This window comes from Myodes glareolus, chromosome 10 (assembly GCF_982192425.1).
Source record: "Myodes glareolus chromosome 10, mMyoGla1.1, whole genome shotgun sequence".
NCBI classification, from domain to species: Eukaryota; Metazoa; Chordata; class Mammalia; order Rodentia; family Cricetidae; genus Myodes; species Myodes glareolus.
In genome coordinates this window covers 16,210,434-16,233,958 of record NC_142035.1, presented here as the reverse complement: position 1 = coordinate 16,233,958, position 23,525 = coordinate 16,210,434, and the positions used below count along the sequence as shown (strand labels likewise).

At 45.0% G+C, this 23,525-nt stretch overlaps 1 protein-coding gene across 1 annotated transcript in view; it reads left to right on the top strand.

Moving 5' to 3' along the window:
* Window positions 1-5,662: 5,662 nt before the first annotated feature.
* L3mbtl1 (L3MBTL histone methyl-lysine binding protein 1) overlaps window positions 5,663-23,525 on the top strand; it is a 33,583-nt gene continuing 15,720 nt past the window's right edge. The window contains exons 1-11 of the mRNA XM_087911047.1: window positions 5,663-6,799; window positions 7,389-7,548; window positions 7,834-8,064; window positions 9,379-9,524; window positions 9,857-10,071; window positions 10,348-10,441; window positions 10,686-10,833; window positions 11,063-11,180; window positions 12,028-12,109; window positions 22,279-22,367; window positions 22,851-22,955. Of these exons, the coding sequence (XP_087767173.1) occupies window positions 7,943-8,064; window positions 9,379-9,524; window positions 9,857-10,071; window positions 10,348-10,441; window positions 10,686-10,833; window positions 11,063-11,180; window positions 12,028-12,109; window positions 22,279-22,367; window positions 22,851-22,955 (1,119 nt within the window). The 5' untranslated portion in view covers window positions 5,663-6,799; window positions 7,389-7,548; window positions 7,834-7,942. The remainder of the gene's footprint in view (window positions 6,800-7,388; window positions 7,549-7,833; window positions 8,065-9,378; window positions 9,525-9,856; window positions 10,072-10,347; window positions 10,442-10,685; window positions 10,834-11,062; window positions 11,181-12,027; window positions 12,110-22,278; window positions 22,368-22,850; window positions 22,956-23,525) is intronic.

Here is a 23,525-nt window from a genome sequence, read left to right as displayed (position 1 = left end):
GAGTTCCCCTAACGTTACCTTCATACAAAGGTATGGACCTGGGGTATGCTTGAGTTAGTACTTTTCTAGCAATGGGTTTGAAACCCTGCAGTCCTAAACATGACTACCATCACAGACCACCACATGTTCCAGTCATCGAGGCCCTGCTACCCCAGATCCTGCCCTGGAGCTAAGTGTGGTGGCACCTGCCTATAATTTCCGTACACTTGAGTCACAGGCCAGGAGTATTAATGGTTGTAGTGCTGGTAGCACATTCAGTACCTGGCATTGCAAAAAGATCAAGAAAATAGAGCCACACCTAGATTTTCAGGAAACTGCTATGTAACTGAACAATCTGTGGTCCTCTTGGGTCTGTTGACCACATTCCAAACCTCTACTTGAGAACCCGGTGTTTTGTTTCATTCTGTAGTGTTCGGGAGCAAAGTTGCTGGGATTTTATGCATTCCAGATAGGTGTTCTACCACAGCTATATTCCTGACTAATGATATTTTTTTTCTTACATTATTATTATGTATGTAGGTGTCAGAAGACTGCCTTCAGCAGTTCACTCCTACCTTGTGGGTTCTGGAAATTGACCCCAAATGACCAGAACTGGCAGCAAGTGCTTTTTAACCCCTGAGCTGTCTCAGTGGTATTCTGATGAGGATTAGGATTCCCTCAGCCATGCACATCATTTCCTCTCTTCCATCCTAAGATACCATTTGATGATTATTATTTAAAGGCATTATTTAAAGATATTATTTGGTAATTACTTTTTAAAGGCACGAAGAGCAAGTAAACAACATAGATGGTCGTTGGGACTCTTTTTTAAGGCTTAAGTGGTTGCAGTGCCCAGCCCAGGAAGCTGGAGATGCGTCAGCTAACCAGTCTTTGCAATGAGTGTTAAAACCCTAGAGTTCCTAAACTAGGCCTTTATGTCGGGCTGTCCCTTCCTTTGGACTATTTAGGCAGCTAGATGTGGGTCACATGTCCATACTTATACTAGTCTGTGCAAACAAGATGGACATGGGAGGAAGAAGGAATGTCTTCATTCTTAGTGGTGTCTCTTACTGGTGTCACTGTGATCTTAACAATGGGGCTTGAGATTACAGGACTGGATGGATTTAAGCATCTACTGTCACCTTGTCCTATGTCTGCTTGAGTCTGCTCAGCTGAATTACCTACCTATCCAAAGTATCTAGAACCTTGTGATATATTTCTGAAGGGCCTCATACTGAGTCATGGCTGTCCTATCGCTTTTTATTTCTCTGATCCTCTGTTCTTTTAGGGATCCTGTACTACTCAGACCCCAGGCTTCCACAGCCTGTGGATTCAAAAAAAAAAAAAAATGACGCAGCATCTGCAATCTGAGGGTGAGCTCACAAGCCAAAATTGTGAGCTTCCATTCCTCTGTGAAAGCTTACAGGGGGGTCATTGTTTTGGATTGAGCTCCAGCAGTAGACCCTAAAATGATAGACTAAAATGGGGGTACAGGAGATGGCTCAACAGGTAAAAGCACTTTCTACCATGGTTGACACAACTTGAGTTCAGTACTTGGAACACAACACAGTCAAAAAAAAAAACTGTACGTTGTCCTTTGGACATGTAAGCATGTGCATGCACACACAAAACCTAGCATATGTAAACATGACAATAGACCAAAATGGAGGAGTTATTCTTGGTAAAAGTTCTGTTACCAACCCACATTAAGCTATTTGGCTGACTTTTCAAGAAATCAGGTGAAAGCAAAATTTCTAAAACAGCCCCAGCAGCCTTAATAAATAAAGCAATCTAAGGGCTAGGGAGATGAGTCAGTGGTTAAGAGCACTGACTGTCCTTCCAGGGGACCCAGGTTCAAGTTCCAGCATCACATGGTAACTCCAATTCCAGAGTATCCAGGCACACATAAGAAACAAACAACATGCAGTCCTTATGTACAAAAAGTCTGAGGGTAACCTTAACAGTATGGTACCTTGTTGCCCAGGTAAGCTCAGAATTGGGCTCAAGAAATCTTGGCTCAGTTACCAGGACAACATGAATGTGCCTTTGAGCCCTATACTCTTCAAACTGTACTGGTACCTCAAGTCGGTGTAGACGGGTCTGCTGATGGCTAAATGGGCAAGTTCCCATGACTGGTGTTTTGTCTCTTTGGAGTAGTACATTTAATTGTACTACCAGAACCAATTTTTGCTTTGCCTTTCTTGCTTCAATATGACTGCCAAGAGGGTAGGTCCAGGGAGATGGCTCAGCAAGTAAAAGCTTTGCCGTGCACGCTTGAAAGCTTGGCATCAGGAGCTTGATCCATGGATGCCATGATTTAAGAAAAGAACTGACTCCCAAAAGTTGTACTGTGACCTCCGTTCATGAGCCATGGCACATGTATACCTATACTCATACATCATATACACACAATACTTTCTAAAGGGTACTGTGTGTGTGATTCCTAGTGCATGTGATATGAGTTTAGGTATTCTATCCTCCTCAGATGATGTGTCTCCACTAAGCATCCATATAAAGAAAAATGCTTTCTGAGCCCACCCCAAATGGCCTATGTATTTTCCTGGACCTGTAGTCTAATGAGGTAGTTGCCTAATTCTTGGTCCCCAAAGACCAAATTTGGATGTCACCTTAAAAGCCTGAATAGTGGCTAAATTGAGCTTGTTACTCATACCTGTAATCCCAGCTACTTGGGAGACTGACATAGGATTACATTAGCAAAACTGCTCAATAGGAACTTTTTTCAGAAAGAAGGGGTTTGGGGATGTAGAGTTTGGGGTTTTTTATTTATTTATTTATTTTTGGTTGGTTTGGTTGAGTATGCATAGATTCTTAGGTTCTGTTCCCAGTAAAGAATTTAGTATGGCCATCTGGAAGGAATGGGACTGGCCTAGGCTTCTTCAAGATAATAACAGGAGTTTAAGGGCTACTGCAGAAAGAATTCGGGGTAGGAAAAACCTACAGCCAAGCAGTCTTGGTCATACAGGGCTAGTTCTGTGTGGGGTTATTGGGGTCACCTATACCTGGGGAATCATTGAGTGGACAGCTAAGTTCTGACATAAGATTACCAGTCTGTGGCTGGGTGATGGTGGCACATTCTTTTAATCCCAAGATTTGGGAGCCAGAGGCAGACAGATCTCTTTGAGTTCAAGGCCAGCCTAATCTACAAAGTTCCAGGACAGCCAGGACTGTTACACAGAGAAACCTTGTCTTGAACCACCCCCCCCCCAAAAAAATTAACAGTCTGCAGGGCTTTCTGGAAGGCAAGGTGAGCTGAGGAGAAATGATTTAGAACAAGCCAGAGGGAAAAAATGGACTCAGTTAATAATGACTATTTCTTCCAGCAAGGGACAGTTTGAAAGGCGCCCCCACTCATTCAGAAAATGAGTGATCTTTAGACAGAGAATTTCAGTTCCAAGTCCACAATACCACAAAGACTTAATGCCCCATCTGCTTTCACTGTGAGTGATAAAATCGAAGACTCTAGTCACTTGGGACTCGCCCCACCCCTCCATGACAAGAGATGCCAGGACAGAGTTGCTGCTTCCCTGTGTGCTGCTCCTGACGGCTGCTCCTGACGATTCCCCCTTAACAAGTTCAGTGAATTACTTCCCATCTTTGTGTTTGCTTGCTTCTTGTAATAGTTTTAATTTGTGTATGAATGTTTTGCTTGCATGTCTGTATGTAGTATATACGTATGCATGTGCATTATGCCTTCCTGGTACCCATAGAAGTCAGCATCAGATCCTCTGGAACTGGAGTTACAGGTGGTTATGAGTCACCTATCAAATCTAGGTTCTCTGCAAAAGCAACATATGCTCTAAACCACCAAGCCACCTCTTCAAGCCCCCTTGTGATTTTTTGGGGGTCTGGGGGAGTTCGAGACAGGGTTTCTCTGTATAACAACCCTGGTTATCCTGAAACTCTAAACCAGGCTGGCCTTGAACTCAAGAGGTCTTCCTGCCTCTGCGTCCTGAGTGCTGTACCACCACCACCCGGCTTCCTTGTGATATTTTAGCCTTTTTAGGTGTCTTTAGACAGGGAATTTCTGTGTTAAAAGTATTCCCAATTTGCGCAGTCTGACGTGTTTGGGGAAGCAAAGATGTTTTCACATGTGAAGGGCAAAACCCTGCTATTCTGAGATCCTTGGATCAACAGTGACTTCAGCTCCTAGTGAAACAGGAAGAATGGGCTGCCTCCAAACAAGTTTGCTCCATGCTTCTCTATGCCAACACCATCTGGGCCCAATCTTGGGAAGGGGGTGGAATATGAAGGAAGCATTGAACTTGCTCACTCTCCTCTTAAAGCAAGCTGGGGCCAGCAGGGTAAACAGCATAGGGGCAGAGCTGCCCATATCACATGAGCTTGGAAGGGGCTCTCTATCCCTGGAGGTGTTGGAATGAACAACAGGTATTAAGACGGATGAGAATGTAAATAGGCAGAAAGTAGCAACTGAAGTCTATATGAGCCGTTTCTGAATCCCACCTGCTCAAATTTCACGCATCTGTTTGAATCACTAAAAGATGAATTTGTTATTGAGAAACCATGTGTTCTAATAGGTTTAACCACTTTAATACTTAACCATTTTGGAATCTTAAATAAGCATAGTCTGAATAGAGATAAACGAAAACAGCAATGGTTGTGTTGCTGTGTTTAAAGAGGCTTCTATGATAATGGCAGTCCCCATCCTTTTTCTGGCTAATCTTGTCCCTAAGAACACAAAATGTGTTCAGAACTGTTGAGACTGGACAACATATGTAAAGAATAGTTCAAATTTAAACTGTTGGTCACAACAATTGTGAGAGTTTACCATTTAAGTAAGAACTATTATTTTTCATCTGAACTAGGAATCTAAAGATTTGGCTGATGGCTACCACCTAAGAGCCAAATAGACCTCTTTCCTTCTGGGTGAAATAAGGGCAAAATAACCTGTGTGTAAGAAGGAAGTGGGGCACTGAAGAGTCAACCAGAAGACATTTGTTCATTAATACCCAATGTGCTAGGAACTGGGAATACTAAGAACTGGTGTATTTTCTTCATTCTAGAGCGCAGGGTCTCCTAAACTCTTGAACTACTCGTTTCTATGAGTTATAGCCGTGGTACCAGAATAAGAACCAATAAAATAGAGGTCTGGTAGAGAGATGAGCTCAGGAAATGGAAGGCGCAAGAGGAGCCAGTGACCTGCTTGAATCAACACTAAAGGAACCATTATAGAACTCTAGAACATGGCTTGACAGTCTTTCAATGTTGAACGGAAGCACAGGAGTACAGTGATGTTCCCAGGTCACGTCATCAACCAGTGGCAGTAGGTCCACCCAAAGGCTGGCACAGCTAGGGTCCTTCATGCCAGGCAAGCCCAAGGCCAGACGCCGCGTGGGGCCAAGCTTCCTTGATATGGGATGCGTGCTCTTCACCCATCCTAGGAGAGTTTTCCGAAAATCCTGAAATCCCCTTCTCCAAATGTGGGACCCAGGTGTATACAGGGGTGCACCTTGCCTGGTACAGACCACTCAGCTGGAGGTCCATCAGGCTGGCTGCCGCTCCCGGCTCCGTGGTTCCCAGAATACTGTAAGAATTTCCACCCACTTCTCCCGAGAAGCTAACGGGTCCTGTGGGGAAGAGGCAATTAAGCCTGCACCCCCAGAGCTCCGACAAAAAAAAAAAAAAAAAAAAGCTGCAACCTGGGTCCACGGCCGCTCAGACCAGGCGGCTTAAGGAGCTCCGCGCCGCGCTCTGCAGGGAACGGACCCGCCCCCCTGTGTGCGCAGGCGCGCGCCGCACCGGGCGCCCACGGTCACTTGGCGCGGGCTGCACCCGCTAGCCTTGCAGGTAAGCACGGGTCGGTGGACTCCGGCTGGGGGCTCCCGGGACGTCACACTCCGGTCCCGGCCGGCGTGGCGAGCGCAGGTATCCTGCGGGCCCCGCCCCAGGTTCTTTCCCAGTTCCTGCCGCACTGGCCGCAGTCTGGGGAGGTGGCTCTGCAGTACCAGGGCTGGGCATTCCCTTTGGGGGCTGCGGGATGCCGGGCGAGCGAGCCCACCGGCACTGCTATCGGCATCCAGAGCCGCGGGGAGGTCAGAGACTCGGCCTTGCAAAGACATTCAATCGATTAAGAGTTTCCATTAATGAGACGGTGTGGAGGGCGAGTTTGGGTTTCCATAGGCCATTTGGCAAACTTTCCTCTGTCTCTGGTTTTCAATATTTTTAACACAAAATAGGATTTTTTAAAAATTGGCTATAAAGCGGGGGGGGGGGGGACGACTAAAGAATTCCGCCATTTTGACGTTTTAAAAAAAGTAACTCTTCTGCAGAGCAAATGGATTCAGTGACCGCCCCGCCCGCAACTGTCTGCGTTAGTCGAGGGAGGCGGGTGGTGGGTTTGGACACTCCAACCGCGCATTCCACTCGCTAGCGTCTACGTTGCAGCTTCGGCAGGGACGAGCTGGGGGAACCCCCTCCAAGTTTTCTGTGTGCCTCCAGAACTATCTCCCTTCTTTCCAACACCTACCACCAGGACATTTATTGGGTATCTGCTGTATTCAAGGCCTCAGAGGGCTCTGGGTGGAGTGTGTAAAAAGCCTGGCAGACAATATGGATACGTTCAAAAATTGTTTATTGAGCGCTTGCTATGTGCAACTACTCTCGTTTTAAGTAGGATTTCCTGGAAACACAGTTTTAAGTGTAGGTTTATGGGCATAACCCTGTGAAGCCAACAAGATGGAACAGAGATGGTGAAATGCTGATGTAGTCTCAACAGAGCTTCAGCCTGTGGAGCAGGAACCCCTAAACTTGAGATGGCCCTGCAGAGATGCCTCAAATGAAGGTAAAGGGACGGGGCTTTGATAGGCCTCAACCAACTGATCATCTATAGCTGTCTTAGGGAGAGAACATTTGAATGAGAGTTCCCCTGGCAAGGCTGCTAGCTGACAATTGTCTCCGTGAGTCTCCGGAAGGGGCCTCTTTTGACGCTGCTCCCAGCTCGCTGTGAGCCTTCCTCACACTGGCACTGGATCTCCTCTGCCCTCCCAACCTGTGATTGTTCTGGTGCTCCAAGGCTTCCCTCTTTTCTCTGCATTCCCTTCTATGTCTTAAACACCATCTGTGTGCAACAACTTTCAAATGTGTCTCCAGCTCCAGCCTCATCCCTTAAAGTATAAGGCTCATGAGAACCCTGTCTCAGTAACACCACTGTCCCCAAAGCATAAAGCAGTGTTGGCCCTTCACTGGCTCTCCAGGACATGCTGAGACCAGACAGCAAAGTCCTGTCAGAACGACCATCTTCAGCTGCTTCTCTGAGACACCTGCTAGAGGGAACTGATTTTTTGTTTTTTTTTTAAAGACTTCTTTGAATAAACAGCTTCTCTTCATAATTGTCAGTATTTTAAATAGAATATTTATTCTGTTTAAAATAGCTAAAAGTGGCGCAGAGGCAGAGAGAGATGGCGCAGGGTTAAGAGCACCTGTTGCTCTAGTAGAGGACCCAGGTTCAATTCCCAGCAACCACATGGTCTCTGACAACCATCTGGAGCTCCGGTTTCAGGAGGATCAGAAGCCCTCTTCTGGCCTCAGCAGGTACTGCATGCACACGGTGCACAGAGGCTCCAGCGAAAGCAATTGTACACATAAAATAAAACTAACATTTCTAAGTGATATAAACACTTAAGTTGTAAAAAGCAAAATGAATTGAAATTAAAATTGGGGGATACTGGATTTTTATAAACTCAAGTTTTAAAAACTCATCTTGTTTGGTTTGAATGCTTCTTTAGTTAATCAGGTCAGATAACTGACCCTATCGACCTGTTTATACCATGGCTTTATACTTCTAATGATAGACATCTGTAATATATTCCATTTTAGGGAGGAAACTCTTGGAAATAAATGAATGCACAAGAACAGCAAGAGAGAAAGGGAGGGTGGGCACAAGACAGCAGCCATTGCAACTTGACTTTGCAAGTAGGCAGTGCCCATGGTATTGTCTAGAAGCTGCCAAACTCCCTGGAGTTTCTCTCTAAAGGGAGAGGATTGCTATCTGTCGAAGGCCTGCTGCTATCAGTACTTCACAGCCAGCATTCACCAAAGCCCCTTCAGGTAGGTGCCATTGTCACCTTTATTTTCTTTACTGTTAAGAAAACTAAGGCTTGCCAGGCAGTGGTGGTGCACACATTTAATCCCAACAATTGGAAGGCAGAGGCAGGCAGATCTCTGTGAGTTCGAGGCCAGCCTGGTCTACAGAGTGAGTTCCAGGACAGCCAAAGCGATTATACAGAGAAACCTTGTCTTGAAAAACAGACAAACAACAACAACAACAACAAAAAACAAAAGAAAAGAAAACTGAGGCTTAGAGTGGGAAAGCTGCATATCTGGAGTCACAGGTACTAAGTGAATGTGGTGAAGCTGAGAGTCTAACTCAAGACTCCATCCTGGGCTCAGCCTCAAAATTCTTCCTTACCATCTATGCCTGAAGCCATGGCTACTAAGGAGCAGCTGAGTAGTAACCATACTGTGGAATACCATTCTTCTCCCCTTCCCTCCCCTCCACTCCCTTCCCCTTCCTTTCTCTTCTCCCTTCTCCTCCCCTACCCCCTCTTTCTTTCTCTTCTCTGTCCCCCAACCCCCTTGCTGGATTTGAACTCAGGATTCATGCATGCTAGTCCAGGGCTTTGCAATAAGCTAAACTCCCAGCTTCTGGACCTTGTACTGACTGGGTTTTTATATGCTACTCTTTTGCTATTCAGATACATGCATTTGTTCAACAGAGGCTGCAGCCTAGGCGTTATGGCCCTCTTTAATTAATCTATGGCTGATCATACATGGCTGTGTCTGGGGTTGGAGGGAGTGGTGCACAGGGAAACACAAACGAACAAGATCAGGAAAGATGTCACCTTCCACACGGACTGACCCTGTTTGAATAGAGTAGAATGTAGTCCTGAAGACTCTGAGTTCTCAAAGACAGGGAATGGAAGTGGGGGATCAAGAAAGAAGTGATTTGGACTTAGCCTGGTCTGTGCCACTGACCAAAACAGAACCTTGACCTGAATCATCCTTCCTATAAGCCATTTCTGTACACACAGTGTGCATGGTACCCTCACACATGCCATTATGCCCATCCTCACAAATAATGGGCAGGGGAGGATGCAGGGCCTGGACAGAATTCTATCAATAACCTGGTAAAGGCTGGAAGTCAGACCCAATGCTGATATCCTAAAACCCTTCAGTTCTGGCTGTTACAGAGAAATCCTGTCTCAAAAACAAACAAGCCAAACGCAAAAAGCAAAAAGACCACTCCTCTCAAAAACAAGACCTTTCTCAGCAAGTTGCTGACTTGAAGGTGACCGGTTTCTCCTCCAAAAATTCCCTTCCATCCCCATCCTCATCATACTGGTGATTGTGTTTGATTTTTAGACTCATCTGGATGGAGGGACACACGGAAATGGAGATGCTAAGGACACTGAAGGGATCTTCCACAGGGGAGGTCAATGTGCACCTGATGGCCAGGGACAGCGCAGGTTCCCGTCCTCACCTGCCTGCAACTGCCTTTATTATTCCTAGTAAGTCAAGATCAGTGGTCTGGAGGTCCTGTACTTGCTCAAGAGGATGTGGACAGGGGCAAGGATGATACTTTTCACTCTTTTCGTTACTGTGTTTTGTTTTGGTTTGATTTGAGACAGGGTTTCTCTGTGTAGCCCTGGCTGTCCTGGAACTTGCCTTGTAGATCAGGCAGGCCTCTGACTCCTGAGTGCAGGGATTAAAAAGGCATGTGCCACCTCACCTGGCCACTTTGCACTCTTCTATACCTGCTTTTCACCTATATACACATGCGTGGGAGGAGAAAGGGTCACGACTCATCTGTGTTCTGTCTTATCTGCATATCTGTTTCCAGCCAGTGCAACTACCCTTAGTCTGCCCAGCCCAGCTTCAGTTGTGTCCTATCCCCGAGAGCCAGTCCGTGTAGGTGCCCTGGAGCGAGTGACTAGCAGCGAACCAGTTACTGCCACCATTCTGCCACAGCTAAGCACCGGGCCAGGAACCAATAGCACAGTCAGGCTCCTGGATTGGACAGGGGTTTGCACACCTTCAGCTGGGAGTGGCCTACGGGTCAGTGCCCAAGAGAATTGGCAGTTGTGGGGCGGGGCCTGTGGGCTTGAAGGCGGGGCTTGAGGTGGAAAGGCTGAGGCTGGTGGGCGTGGCTTAGAGTGAGTAATCCCCTGACCGGGAACCGTAGGTGGGGGCGTGGTCGGGGCGGAGTGGGCGGAGTCTATAGACCCCCAGAAGTGTTAGCTGGCAGAGCAAAATAAAGTGTGGGTGACCTAAGGTGGGTGGAGAGCTGATGTAGTAGTTAGTCACGGTCCTCAAATTTTTCTGTATTGCCAGTTCCAAATAAGCGAATATGCGCCATTGAATATGATGGGAGTACAGCCACCGCCAAGCCCGGAACGGCAGCGAGAAAGCCTGGTTGGACATGAAGGTAGTTCTACAGGAAGCGATACGGGCACCCAGTATCCTGGTAGGATCCTGCTTCCGGGGCCAGTGTGTGGGTGGGTGACATTTGAGCTCCCTGAAGACTCTTAGAGGGGAATGTGAAGGGAGGCAGTCCTAAGTGAAGAAGGCTGAAGGATGCTGTCCAGTAGAAGATGGGCTGTAGGGATGTGGGCGGAGCCTGCATGTGGCTCTCCAGGGTGAGAAGGCTAAGGCCCAGCGGGTTTCCACAGATGTCCGCCAGGACCCTCAAGAAGACACCTCTCAGGAACCCCCAGAAGACACGAGCTCCTGTGAGTGCCAGACTTTTGGGCCTCAACAAAGCACTGCCTCAGACCTCGATTCTTCAGGTGACCGCTGCCCTCCGCCTTTCCAGAAGCGGTAAGAACGAGGAGTTACAGCCTTTCTTGCCCCGTTTTTTAGCCCTTGAGTTATCTTTCCGACTTCAGGTTTAGGAGAATGTGAATACTGTGAATTCTACAGAATTTATAGTGTTTTGGTTGTTTATTATTATTATTATTATTATTATTATTATTATTATTTATTGCTGTTGTTTTGCTTTGTTTGTTTTTGTTTTTGTTTTTCTCTAATGAGAACGTTTCTTTTGTAGGTCAGTCATAGTAGAGAACTCGGGCTGTACTGTTGCTTCTGAGCTCCTAAAGCCCATGAAGAAGAGGAAACATAGGGAGTACCAGAGCCCATCAGAGGAGTCAGAAACAGAGGCCATGGTAAAAAGAGGGACACGGGGAGAGAAATGCGAAGCTGGAACGTCAGCTTTGTAATCTTGTCAGTCCAAGATGGGGGAGGGGGTGGAGATCTTGTGATGCCTGCTCCCATATCTTCTGGTTCCATTTTGAATCAGGTATTAAACCTAATTAAAGGGAAGGAGGGAGGGAGGGAGGGAGGGAAGGAAGGAGAGAAAGGAAGGATGGAAGGAAGGAAGGAAGGAAGGAAGGAAGGAAGGAAGGAAGGAAGGAAGGAAAGAAAGAAGAACTTAGTATATAGCTAGCCCAGGCTGAAATTGGACTTACTCTGTAGATGTGATTGGCCTTGAACCCCTATCTTTCTGCCTCCACCTCCTGACTACTCCTGACCTACAGATCACTCTCCTAATTTTCTGTGGCTCCCATCATGGACTGGTGTCAGGGTTACAGCACACACAAGGGCATTGGCTCCTAAGGTGGATGCATGGCCGTGGAAAACGAAATCTTTAGAGTCTAGTACCTAAACGAGAGGTCAGGAAACACAGGACTGAAACTGTAGATGCAGAATCTCTTGAGCAGGTAAAATCAGCACAGAACAGATGCTCATGTACTCAGTTTCCCCATCTGGGAATGAGAACTGTCGTCAGGCTGTGTGACAAGGGTACTCATATGGATCTATACCCCCGAGTGGTGCAGACCCAAGCAATGAGTTGACTTCAGGAGCAGAGTTCCCACATACACCCTGCAGGAAACTCTTCCAATTTTGGGCATAACATGGAACCAGAGATCCAGGCAGGGGCCAAGGTCTAGAGGTGAACTTACATCCTGACCCATGAGGACAGGAAGCTGGAATGAGTCTTTCTTTCTACAGAAGCAAGAAGAAGGAAAAGATCCAGAGAGTCAGCCTACCACCAGCACCCCAGAGAGCGAAGAGTGGAGCCAAGGCCAGCTGGGTATGGCGGCCCATGCGCAGCTCTTTATGTGAAGTATTTATATACTTCCGGGGTGTGAGACTGAAATTGTGGGTCATGGTTGTGGTTGCATATAGTACATGTGAGCACAGGTCAGTGTATATGAAAGTGACCGAGTGACCGTTTGTGGTTTGTGCATGGTTATATGTTTATTCTTGGGGCGGCTTATCTTGCATCATTCAGCTGTGAGGAGGCCCTCCTGCGAAGTCTGGGCTCGGTATCTGAAGACCTGAGGAGCTGTGTAGTATTACTTCCCTGTGGTGGTATTGGCAAGCCCACACTGGTCATTAGCCTGACCTTCCTGTTTGGGGCCCTTTCTGATCTTCTGGGTCTAAGAAAGAGGTCCTTCATAGTTGACTTCAGCCCTCAGGTCTGTTGTTAGTATTTCTGTAGTCCCAGGTGACAGCAGTCAATTGGATTTAAGCAGAACTTACCATACTGGGAATCATCTATGTAACCATTTTATATCTTCCTTCCTCAACACTTAAATTATATCAACCCAGGATCTGAATTTGTTTATTTATAGTTTTATTGCATTTATCTATTTGGGGGAGGTGCATGTGCCTCAGAGTCTGTTGGCGGTCAGATGGAAATTTTCTGGACTCAGGTCTCTCCTTCCACCGCCTGGTTCCTGGGGTCAATGATTGGTCATCAGACTTGGCAGCAAGTGCCTTTACACGCTAAGTCATCCTGCCAGCCTGGGGCTGAGGTTATTAATCACTGTGTCTTGGATGTTTAGCCTGGTATGGAGCGGGTTCTCAAGGTGAATTGTGCCCACCAGTGGTCATCCCCACAAACCACCTTTATCCCCCAAATTACCAGCAGTTTGCCTTCTGCATATATTTGCCTGTTTGGACCATTTTATTCAAATGGCATCATGCATGTTGAACTTTGTGGTTGTCTTCTTTTTCCTTAGCACCGAGGTATCAAGGTCTAGCAATATTTTAGTATCCGTGGGACTGTATTCCCTTTTTCCTGAATAACATCCGTGCTGTGATTTGTTGGAGGGAGCCACTCGTTAGTTTCCAGCCACCTCACTAGCTTAGCCCAAAAATAATCACACATAAACTGTATTAATTAAATCACTGTTTGGCCCATTAGCTCTAGCTTCTTACTGGCTAACTGTTACATATGAATTTAACCCATTTCTATTAATCTGTGTATCACCATGTGACTGTGGCTTACCGGCTAAAGTTTCTAGCATCTATCTCTGGTGGCTCCATGGCTTCTCCCTGACTCTGCCTTCCTCCTCCCATGCTATAGGCCAAGGCAATTTCTTGATTCATTAACCTATAAAAGCAACATATAGACAGAAGGACCTCCCACACCAGTGATTATTCATCAGTTGATGGGCAGATTGCTTCTAATTTGGGCTGTTATGTTCTCTTATCTGAATTATTGTACAAGCTTTTTTGTCAACATATGCTTCATTTATATTGGGCATATACCTAGGAGTGAATTTTTTTTCACATAATAGCTCTGCGTTTATCATCTGGATACATAACTAGACTGTTTTTCAAAGTGACTGTACTGTAATCTTGCATCCCCAACAGAATGTGCAGGGTTCTAGCTTATCCCTGTCCTCAACACTTGGTGACTCTGTTTTTCCCATCTTAGCCATCCTGTGGGATGTCTCCCTGCTGTTTTTATTTGTGTTTTCCTAATGACTAGTAAGTGATATGTGATATCTCTTTTATGAATTTATTGTCCATTTATATATTTTCTTTGGAGAAATTTAGACCCTTGCTCACTTTTAAATTGGGTGTAAGAAACTGGCGCTGTGCTGAACTGCTATAGTGACATATGGGCTGGCAGGGCCTCAGAATGAGTGTAGTTCAGAATAGACATGCCAGGATGCCAACTCCAGAGACTCTGTCTGCCTTCTCAGTTGCTTTCTCTTTCTCTTTTCCTCCCCGACTGTTTTCTTTCAAAAAATTTTTTGACTTTTAAGGATGATTTTCTGTTTTGTTTTGAAACAGGGCTCACTGTTTAGCTCTGGGCTGGCCTGAAACTTGCTACACATAATACACATAACAGATTGGCCTCCAATTCGGTGATCCATCTGCCTCTGCTTCCCTGGTACTGGGATTAAAGATATGTACCACCACTCCTGAACCTTTTTTTTTTTTTGAGTCAGAATCACACTATACAACCTAGGTTAGCCTCAAAGGAATGATTCTCCTGCCTCAGCCGAGTACTGAGATTATAAGGCATTTACCATCCCATCTGGTTTAGTGAGGTGTCTTTATTTTTTGAGACAAGGTCTTAGGCCTTGGCTCCAGCTAGCCTCTGATTTACAGTTTTCCTGGCTTGGATTTGCAGATCTTGGGTTACAGGCATTTACCACCTCACCCAGCTTAGAGACGTTCTGATTTTTGTTTGTTTGTTTGTTTGTTTGTGACATCTTCTCATTCTGTAAGCCCAGGTTGGCCTGGAACTCACCTTGCATCTCAGACCAACTTTGCCTCTGCCTTCACAGAGCTGGAATTATAGGCATATGCCACCATACTCCGCTGTAGAAACACTTTCTTAATGGAAGTTCCTAATCCAAATATCCATGCAAAACACTACAAACCCTTCATTTGGGGGGAGATGATAGTCTCTGGCTTTCATTAGTTTCTCAGAATAATTCCTCAATAGCAGCATGTTCACAGGCGGTGCCCTCAAGACCTAGTCATCTCTCCCTACCCCATCCCTCCTTTAGACAGGATCTTACTATGTAGCCTTAGATGGTCCATGATGTTGGCATCCTGTTTGCTGCATTTTTCCCTCTATCCTCTAGATATTGTCTACTGTGTATCAGGCACTGGCTAGGAGCCGAGCATTCAGAGTAAGCTAGACATCAAGTCTTGCCTAAGGAGGTCACAGTTGCAGAGATGACTATATAGACAAGTAGCTATCATATAACAATATGATGTATAATATATAGTATAAAGTATGTTATATAACAGGTATTATGCGTGAAGTACGTAAATATAAAACTGTTTCATAGGACAACTGCTACGTGCAGTCAGTCCTTCCGTGACTTGGTACAGTCATCTGTCCTTTCTCTAGTCATATAATAAACACTTGCTGAACATGTATTCCTTGTGAAACCCTGACTAGATGCTGCAGCTGGATCTGGTTCTTAGAGAGTGAGAAAAAGTTAGGATGATGGAAGAAAATTATGGTGCAGGATACCCGAAATAGAGGGCTCAGTCTGTGCAAACTCACAGTCATGGAGGCACCGAGGTTCGTGGTGAAGCATGAGCAGGAACGGGTGGTTAGTTCCCAGAGGCTTTGCCGGCTTTGTGTCTGGTTTTGTTCCTTAGTTTGAAATGAGAAGCTATTGTGGGGGGAAAGAGAAACCTCCTTATCAGAGATATTTAGAGCAAAGACTAAATGAGAAGGTGGAGACAGACTCAAGAGAGACACGGAAGTTGGGATCAGCAGGACTGGAGGATTCTGGGGAGTAGAGAGGCGCACAGATCACTGCCAGGTTCCTGGCTGGATGAGTGGATGGAAGTATCACTGACTGGGATAAGCAGCACCAGCAGGGCCCCAAGCTTTGCTGTAGTCGTTTCCAGGTTGGCTTTGACCAGGCTGAGCTTGCCAAGAGCATCTGAGGAAGCAGGAACAAGCAAAGGAGCACTTCTGGAAGCCGGAAGGAATCCATTTCACAGCTGGCCTCTGCGATGCTTTCACACAAATCATGTAAAAAATGCCTCATATTCGTAGACCAGTCAGAAGCAGGCTCCTTCTTCCCTGTAGACAGCTGTAGTTGGACTTTCTTGTCAGACTTTCTTTTGGGACTGCCAGACCCCAGATAATGACACAAAGACTATTATTAATTATGAAAACTTGCCGGATGGCGGTGGCACATGCCTTTAATCTCAGCACTTGGGAGGCAGAGGCAGGTGGATCTTTGTGAGTTTGAGGCCAGCCTGGTCTACAAGAGCTAGTTCCAGGTCAGGTTCCAAAGCTACAGAGAAATCCTGTCTCGAAAAACCAAAAAAAAAAAAAAAAAAAGTCAGTCACAACAGTACATCATACAGTGTACGAATATTCCACAACATTTTCTCCTTTTTGTCTAAATAAAAAGGGAAAGTTTTAACTCTAAAGTAGCAAAACTATATACAATAAAAACAATTATCAGGTAACAATTATATTTACAATACCCAATTTATTTGACAAATTTGGAGAAATTATCCTGTTATTTAGCCTTTCTTGATGAGTCCAAAGTTTTATACATAACCTTTTTCTATTATAACTTGTATTACCAACCTAAAGGTATCATTTTAGACCTAAAACATTTTCTTAGATAAATCACTTAAGTGTTTATATTTTTCAATCTTAAAAAATTTATATCTGGGGCTAGAGAGATGGCTCAGAGGTTAAGAGCATTGCCTGCTCTTCCAAAGGTCCTGAGTTCAATTCCCAGCAACCACATGGTGGCTCATAACCATCTGTAATGGGGTCTGGTGCCCTCTTCTGGCCTGCAGGCATACACACAGACAGAATATTGTATACATAATAAATAAATAAATAAATACATACATAAAAATTATATCTGTTTGTAGGTTTCAGTTTTTAATTTGGTAACAAAGAAAATAGCTTAACTATCTCATCTTCAATCCTATGAAAGACATGAGAAAGATATAATATTACTGAGAAAACAGGAAGTATAAAGCAAAGAACTTTCAATGCTATAGAAATGACAGAAACACATGACGATCTCAACAGTCACCTAAGGTTTCTCTGCAATGTTGGAGCATCCCTCTTCATCCTACAGGTCTAGAATATCTGACAAACTTTTCTGTAAAGCAGGGATTTATTTGTTTGTTTGTTTGAGACAGGGTTTCTGTGTTGCTCACAGAGATCTGCCTGCCTCTGCCTCCCAAGTGCTGGGATTAAAGGTGTGCACCACCACCACCAAGTGAAACAGGGATTATTTGAAGGACTGTTCTACCTTGTCTTGGTAAAATTTAGCAGTCATTTTCTTTTGTGTCCTGCTTGTCCAGTTTGGACAGTATCCTGTCAGCAGTCAAGGCAAGGGCAGTTTCTTGCCCAATGGTTAGCTTTGCTACAGTGAAAGCAAATTCCAGATGGAGGTTCTTCAGTGCCTACCATCTTCTCTGAAGTAAGTTGGTGCTTCCAGGAACAGACATGTCTCACTCTCATGAAAAGCCTTATGTTACTAAAAGATCTTAAATGCCATATTCTGTAGTTTCTGAAGTGTTTGAAGACCATCTATCTTAAATTTATCTCTGTTTGACCTTAAAAACATACCTAACGTGGTTACAAGTTTGGTTGTTATAGATAACTTACTATTAACCTGCATTTTTAGAATTATTCTAAATAGTTTATAATAATAACCTTCAAGGACTTGAGCTTTACATTACATTTTTAAATGAGCTGCATAGGTATACTACCTTACAACAGATTATAACAGAAATAACCTTAAATTTGTATCAATATACAAAATTACCTTAAACAAGGGTAAAAACATATATAGTATATTAAAGCAAAATTACCTTAAATTTGTATCAATATACAAAAATCTATACCAATGTAAAATATTTGAGATTAATAATTGCTTCTTAGTTTAAAAGTAGATTCAATAATCTACCCTATTATCCTATCATTCCTATATTGCCTCTTTTTCTTTTCAAAACAAGATACTTGAATTCAACCTCCCTTTTTTTTTTCTCCATTACCATGACCAGAAACAATTTTCAACCAATTCCCCTAAACAATGGCAAAAAAAATGACAAGGAAAAAACCACCCATTCTACTTCTCAAGAATGTGGACATCATGTCCTCAAAATTACTTTCTGCTTCCTGGGGGTGATGGCATCTTTAGGAGACCCTGAGAAAATTGGGTTAATGGTCACGTTCCAGGAGATCTAGCTGTATCATTTGTTGTCCAGTCTCTGTTAATGGAAAAGTGCAAGGTTTGCTTGAAATCCTAGCTTGAGTATTCTGCGAGGCTGGAACCTCTCAGCTGGCCACTTTGAAGTTGTTCTGGATACAGATTGTTGAGGAAACTGCAACAGAGGCATTCTGAGAGGCTGGATCAGCTGAGCTACTTGTCTTCATTGATGTCTGATCCTCTTTCTTCTAAAAGCACACAAACTTTTAAAGTAATGTACACATCTGCATTAACTCAAGTATGGAATATGCAGTATGCACAAATCAACTAATGATAATTCAATATGTTTGAGCATGTAAGACATCTGTCATTTATAAGTCAATTTGAACTGTGTAACCAAACTGTAATATAAATCTCCATCTATGCCAAATGAAAGGATGACATGTAATAATAAGTCATGGGGACTCGGTAGCTAACATGGCTTACTACGTCTCACCCAGTCTCTGAGCTGCTCCCACATTAAGTCACCAGCTTGTACGTCACTTGTCTTGCAGTTTTTCTTGGTTTCTTCCTTCATGCCTGTAGTCAGGAGTTTCAGGAGGTCTCCCTCAATCAAATCTGGTCTTTATTTATTTTGAAGGAATCTAGTTTTTTGTCTCCTGTGAAAACAGTCATAACCTCTCCCAATGCAGCATATTTTTTGAATTCCATTCTAAAGATAAGACATTCTTAGAATATATAGACTGGTTTAATTCGGTAATTTTCCCTCACAATTCAGTGTCTCTCAGCAGTTGCCATTTTTGTTTATTAGCTTTTTTAAAAATTTAAAGTTAACAAAGTGCTCTATAGGATCCAGAAGTCCTATGTTATATTTCCCATTCTTACATGACTCATTTATTTTATATTACTTCACTCACTCTTTAAAGATTTTACTTTATTATTTTTTTTTAAATATTTATTTATTTATTATGTATACAATATTCTGTCTGTGTGTATGCCTGCAGGCCAGAAGAGGGCACCAGACCCCATTACAGATGGTTGTGAGCCACCATGTGGTTGCTGGGAATTGAACTCAGGACCTTTGGAAGAGCAGGCAATGCTCTTAACCTCTGAGCCATCTCTCCAGCCCTTACTTTATTATTTTTAATATCTTTTTCTATAACTGTCTATAACCATTTTCTCTTTTTTTTCTTCAGCATCTAAACACATTTTTAAGCATACTGTACCTGTTCAGAAATTTTCTTGGCCTGGACCTGACTTTTTGCATGTCTTCAGCCTTCTCTGACCATAGGAGACAAACATTAAATGACCAGGCCTCCACTGCATGGCTGTCTTAGCACATGGTGCTGGGGGTTGGCTCCACCCACTTTGGTTCCACAGACAGTGGTGGGAGCCGAACCTAACTATCCCAGCTGTGCCTATCCATCCCAGCTCTGGGAAGCTGTTGTAGCTGTACTGTGGTTTGTACCTGGTGCTGAGTAGTGTGCTGGCTGCTCAAGTCCTCAGCTGCACAGCAGGGCCTCTTAAAAGAGCTGCACCTCTGTACACTGCTAGCACTGGGTTTGCTTGAGAAATGGTGGTTACTAAGAAGTTATATCTGCTTCTGAGTTTGGACCTTTATTTTTTTCAACTTTCTCTGGCCCTCTGTGGATATATGTTACCCCACAATGGGACTTCTTGTCAGACTTTTTTTTGGATCACCAGCTCCAAAATAATGACACAAAGACTTATTATTTATTGTGAAAGCTTGGTCTTGGCTTAAACTTGTTTCCAACTAACTCTAGCTAGTGGATGATACACAGTATAAGATCTCTTTTCCCATCCTTGAAAGGGGTTCCTACCAGTTCCTTTTATCATCTCAAGATATTGGAAGTTTTTTTGTTTGTTTGTTTGTTTGGTTGGTTGGTTGGTTGGTTTTTTGAGACAGGGTTTTTCTGTGTAACAGCCCTGGCTGTCCTGGAACTAGCTCTTGTAGACTTGAGCTGGCCTCAAACTCACAGAGATCTGCCTGCCTCTGCCTCTTGAGTTCTAGGATTAAAGGTGCGTGCCACCACCGCTCAGCTGCATTGGGAGTTCTAAAAGAGATGATATATATGAAATCCTTAAGGCATTTTTGGATTCCCAGTTTCTGGCAGCAGACATGGCATACAGGTGGCTCCACTAAATGGCAAAAGGAATAGTTAAGGTAAAAGCAGGAGGTGTGTAATAGGAGACAGGAAGCTGAAGACCTGCTACATGTTATGCCCAGTGAAAGCATCATGATAGCATAGGTGGGGGGTATGGAGATGGCTCAATGGTTAAGATCACCGACTGCTTTTCAAAGGACCTGGGTTCAGTTCCCAGTATCCACATGGTGGCTCACAACCATTTGTAACTCTAGTTCCAGAGGGATCTGATACCCTCTTCTGGCCTCCATGGGCACTACATATACATGATGCATAGACAGACATGCAGGTAAGCCACCATATACATTTAGAAAAAAGTTTAGCACTGGTGCGGGGAAGGAAGTGATATGAGGGAGGGCTGGTAGCATAAGAGCTAACAGATCAGAAAAGTGACTGTGAGAAGCGTCTGCTGCAGTGCGTGTGAGTGTGTGTGTGTGTGTGTAGGGCATCTTATAACTTGGCTGTATTAGAGGATGGGTAAAAGGAAGTGAACCCAGGGCTGAAGTGCCTAGGTGCATTAGAGGTGCCTGGAATGAGAATGCTGGCAAGTACTCAGCCACGGACTGAGCCTGTGCCACAGTTTGGGGAGGGTAAAGCAAACAGAATGTTATCTAGGGAAAAAGACCTGGGTATTGTGAAGGACTTGGTCATAGCAGTGGTGTTCTGGAAAATAATCAGACAGGATGAGGTGGCATCCCAGTAGCTCAAACAAACAAACAAACAAACAAACAAAAAAACACCAACATGATTAGCTTGGCATTCTGAACTCTGACTTTGTTTCTTCATGCTCCTGCTCAGTGAGTATAGATGAAGCTGTGTAGAGAGCTAGGAGAGTCAGGGAGGGCTGTAGCAGGAGTCTTACTCAGGACAAAGGATGCCCTGAAGGTGCACTAGATTTGGCATTGCCATCAATGTCCAAGAGAGAGAGTTTGATAGCTTGATTGATCAGTTGATGAACAAAATATTTATCTTAGCTGGGTCAGGTCATCAGGAGCTCAAGGTTTGGTGCAGTGATTAAGGAATTTAGGCAGCTGTAGAACAGACCTGAGTTCCACTGAGGAACAAACCATCTTCCTGACCAACAAACCACCACAAGCTGGAATGACCCAAGGCTGAGTGAGCCAGAGCAAGGAAGAGTTGGGTTAATCTGTCTTGAGTAAGAGCAGAAAGAATCAGTAACCTGACTCTAGTCTTGGTGTTTCATAAGGACCTCTCCTGGACCACGTGTTACAGAATCCTCACATGCGCCCTATGCTAGGTGACATTACAAAGCTGAGTCCATTGCCAAAATGCAAGCCGGTGCTTATGCGTCGTTGGGTCTCTGGTTGTCTGTGGCCTTCAATGGAAGGCACCTCAGCTGAGCTGCTCAGCCCACTGGTGGTAACTGGTTGTCACAGCCTTTAAAGAGTCCTGTGCGTGGAGGCCAGAAGTTTACCAGCAGGAACATGTCCCATCCTTCTCGCCCAGATACACTTAGGGTTATGAACAAGACCCAAACTGTAGACTCTGGAAGTACTTCATTCATACCTCTATGTGTCCCCCACCTCTTTCTCTGTGTGTGTTTGCACACACTCATGTCCATGAATGCAAGTACCCATCACATACACATGTGCCCACCCTCGGCATGTACATGTCTGGGAAGACTGTGTGCTGGAGTACACTAGGCTCACTCTCGTATCTGTATGTCTATGCCTGCAAGTAATTAAGAAAACACTCTTTAGAAAGGTTTCTTACTTCTGTGTGTTCTGTCCTTCACTTTTTCCTCCCTGCTCTCCCTCCTACTTCTCTCCCTCCTCCTCTTCCCTTATTGAGAGCTTAGGTAGCAGTGCGACTAAGTCCTCTGGCTCAGGCTTCGTCACTAATCCGCCCCTTGCACATGTCCAAGGACAGCGTGGCTGATACTTTGTGATCTTAGTTGCTGTGGAATCCAAAGGGGCATCTGCTGACAGTGGCTTGGGGGTGGAGGAGAAACAGACAGAATCTGTGACCTCGCCTCAGATCTGAGGCCCCTGTGCCTGGCACTGGCATAGCTGAGTGTGGCAAGAGGTCCGTGTGGACAGACAAAGGTTTGCTTGTAGAGCTCAGTCAGGGGAAACCGAGGAAGACTGTCCAGCCTGCCTGTTTTGTCTTTGCAGTGTCGGAAGAGAAGAAGGAAGGCTGGTCCTGGGAGTCCTACCTGGAGGAGCAGAAGGCTGTCACTGCCCCAGTCAGCCTCTTCCAGGATGTGAGTTGGACAATTTCAGTCTAAGGAGATTTTATCTTCTCAATTCAGGGACTCACCACCAAGTGCAGGGCTTCTAGTGTTTTCTTCTGGACGATCCTTGACATACTAGCAAGATGAAGATGTCTAGAGTTGAAAAGAGTATCCTGTAAGGGACTTCCTGGGTGGGAAGAAGTAGGGAGGTGCCCTCCAGGCTCCCCCCCTCATCTGCTGACTTGTGGGTTCTGGTATCTTTTCTGCAGTTTAACACTGACCTCACCATGAGGTAGGTGGGAGAACCCTTACCTCTAGCCCTAATCCAGCCCTGCAGAATAGTCTTGCAGTTCTCTCGCCCTCTGGGGACCCCTTGCAGGACAGATCCCCAATAAATCACCCCTTTGAGACCAGCAGGCAGTTGGGGCCTAAGGGAGCTCCTTCACCCCAAGCCCATGAGGCAAGGATAAGGCTGGATGGAAGCCGGGTCCTCTCCACTCTGTGCGTTGACAGTCCCAGGCAGTCACCCATAACAAGAATGGCTTCAAACTGGGCATGAAGCTGGAAGGCATTGACCCTCAACACCCGTCCATGTACTTCATCCTCACTGTGGCAGAGGTGAGTTGGAAATACCCTCCCAGTGTCTCAGTGTAGAGTGATGGAGCCATTGTGAGAGGCACTGCTTTGCCTCAGGGAGCCCAGACATTGCAAGAGGATCCATTGGAATGTAGGGAAAGCTAAAGTCAAAGACTGGGAAGCAGACAGGGAGCAGCGTGACACTAGTATTACTAGATAGTATAAGTTGTCTTTGCTGGGGATGGGGTAGATATGAAAGGTCCAAAAGGCGGGGATGTTGTCTCGAATCAAACAGGGCCCTGTCCTCTAGGAAGGGAATCTATGAGATGAACACAGCAGTACAGGTCATGGGCTTGCTGATCAAGGAATATTCCACTTGGCCTGAGTGGGCAGGGAAAGCGTAGGAAGGCCTATCTGCCGCAATCTGTGTTTGAGCAGGAAATTCCAAGCAGATGCAGCAAAACGGTCCCTGGGGCTTGAGATGGTGTGAGCATAGCAGGGTATACTGAGTGTTCGGTGAGAGAATGTGGCTGGAGGAAAGAGTCCAAGGGCACAGGACAATCTGTAGTACTTTCTGCTTCCTGTCTGGGGCTTAGGAGGGCAACAGGCTGC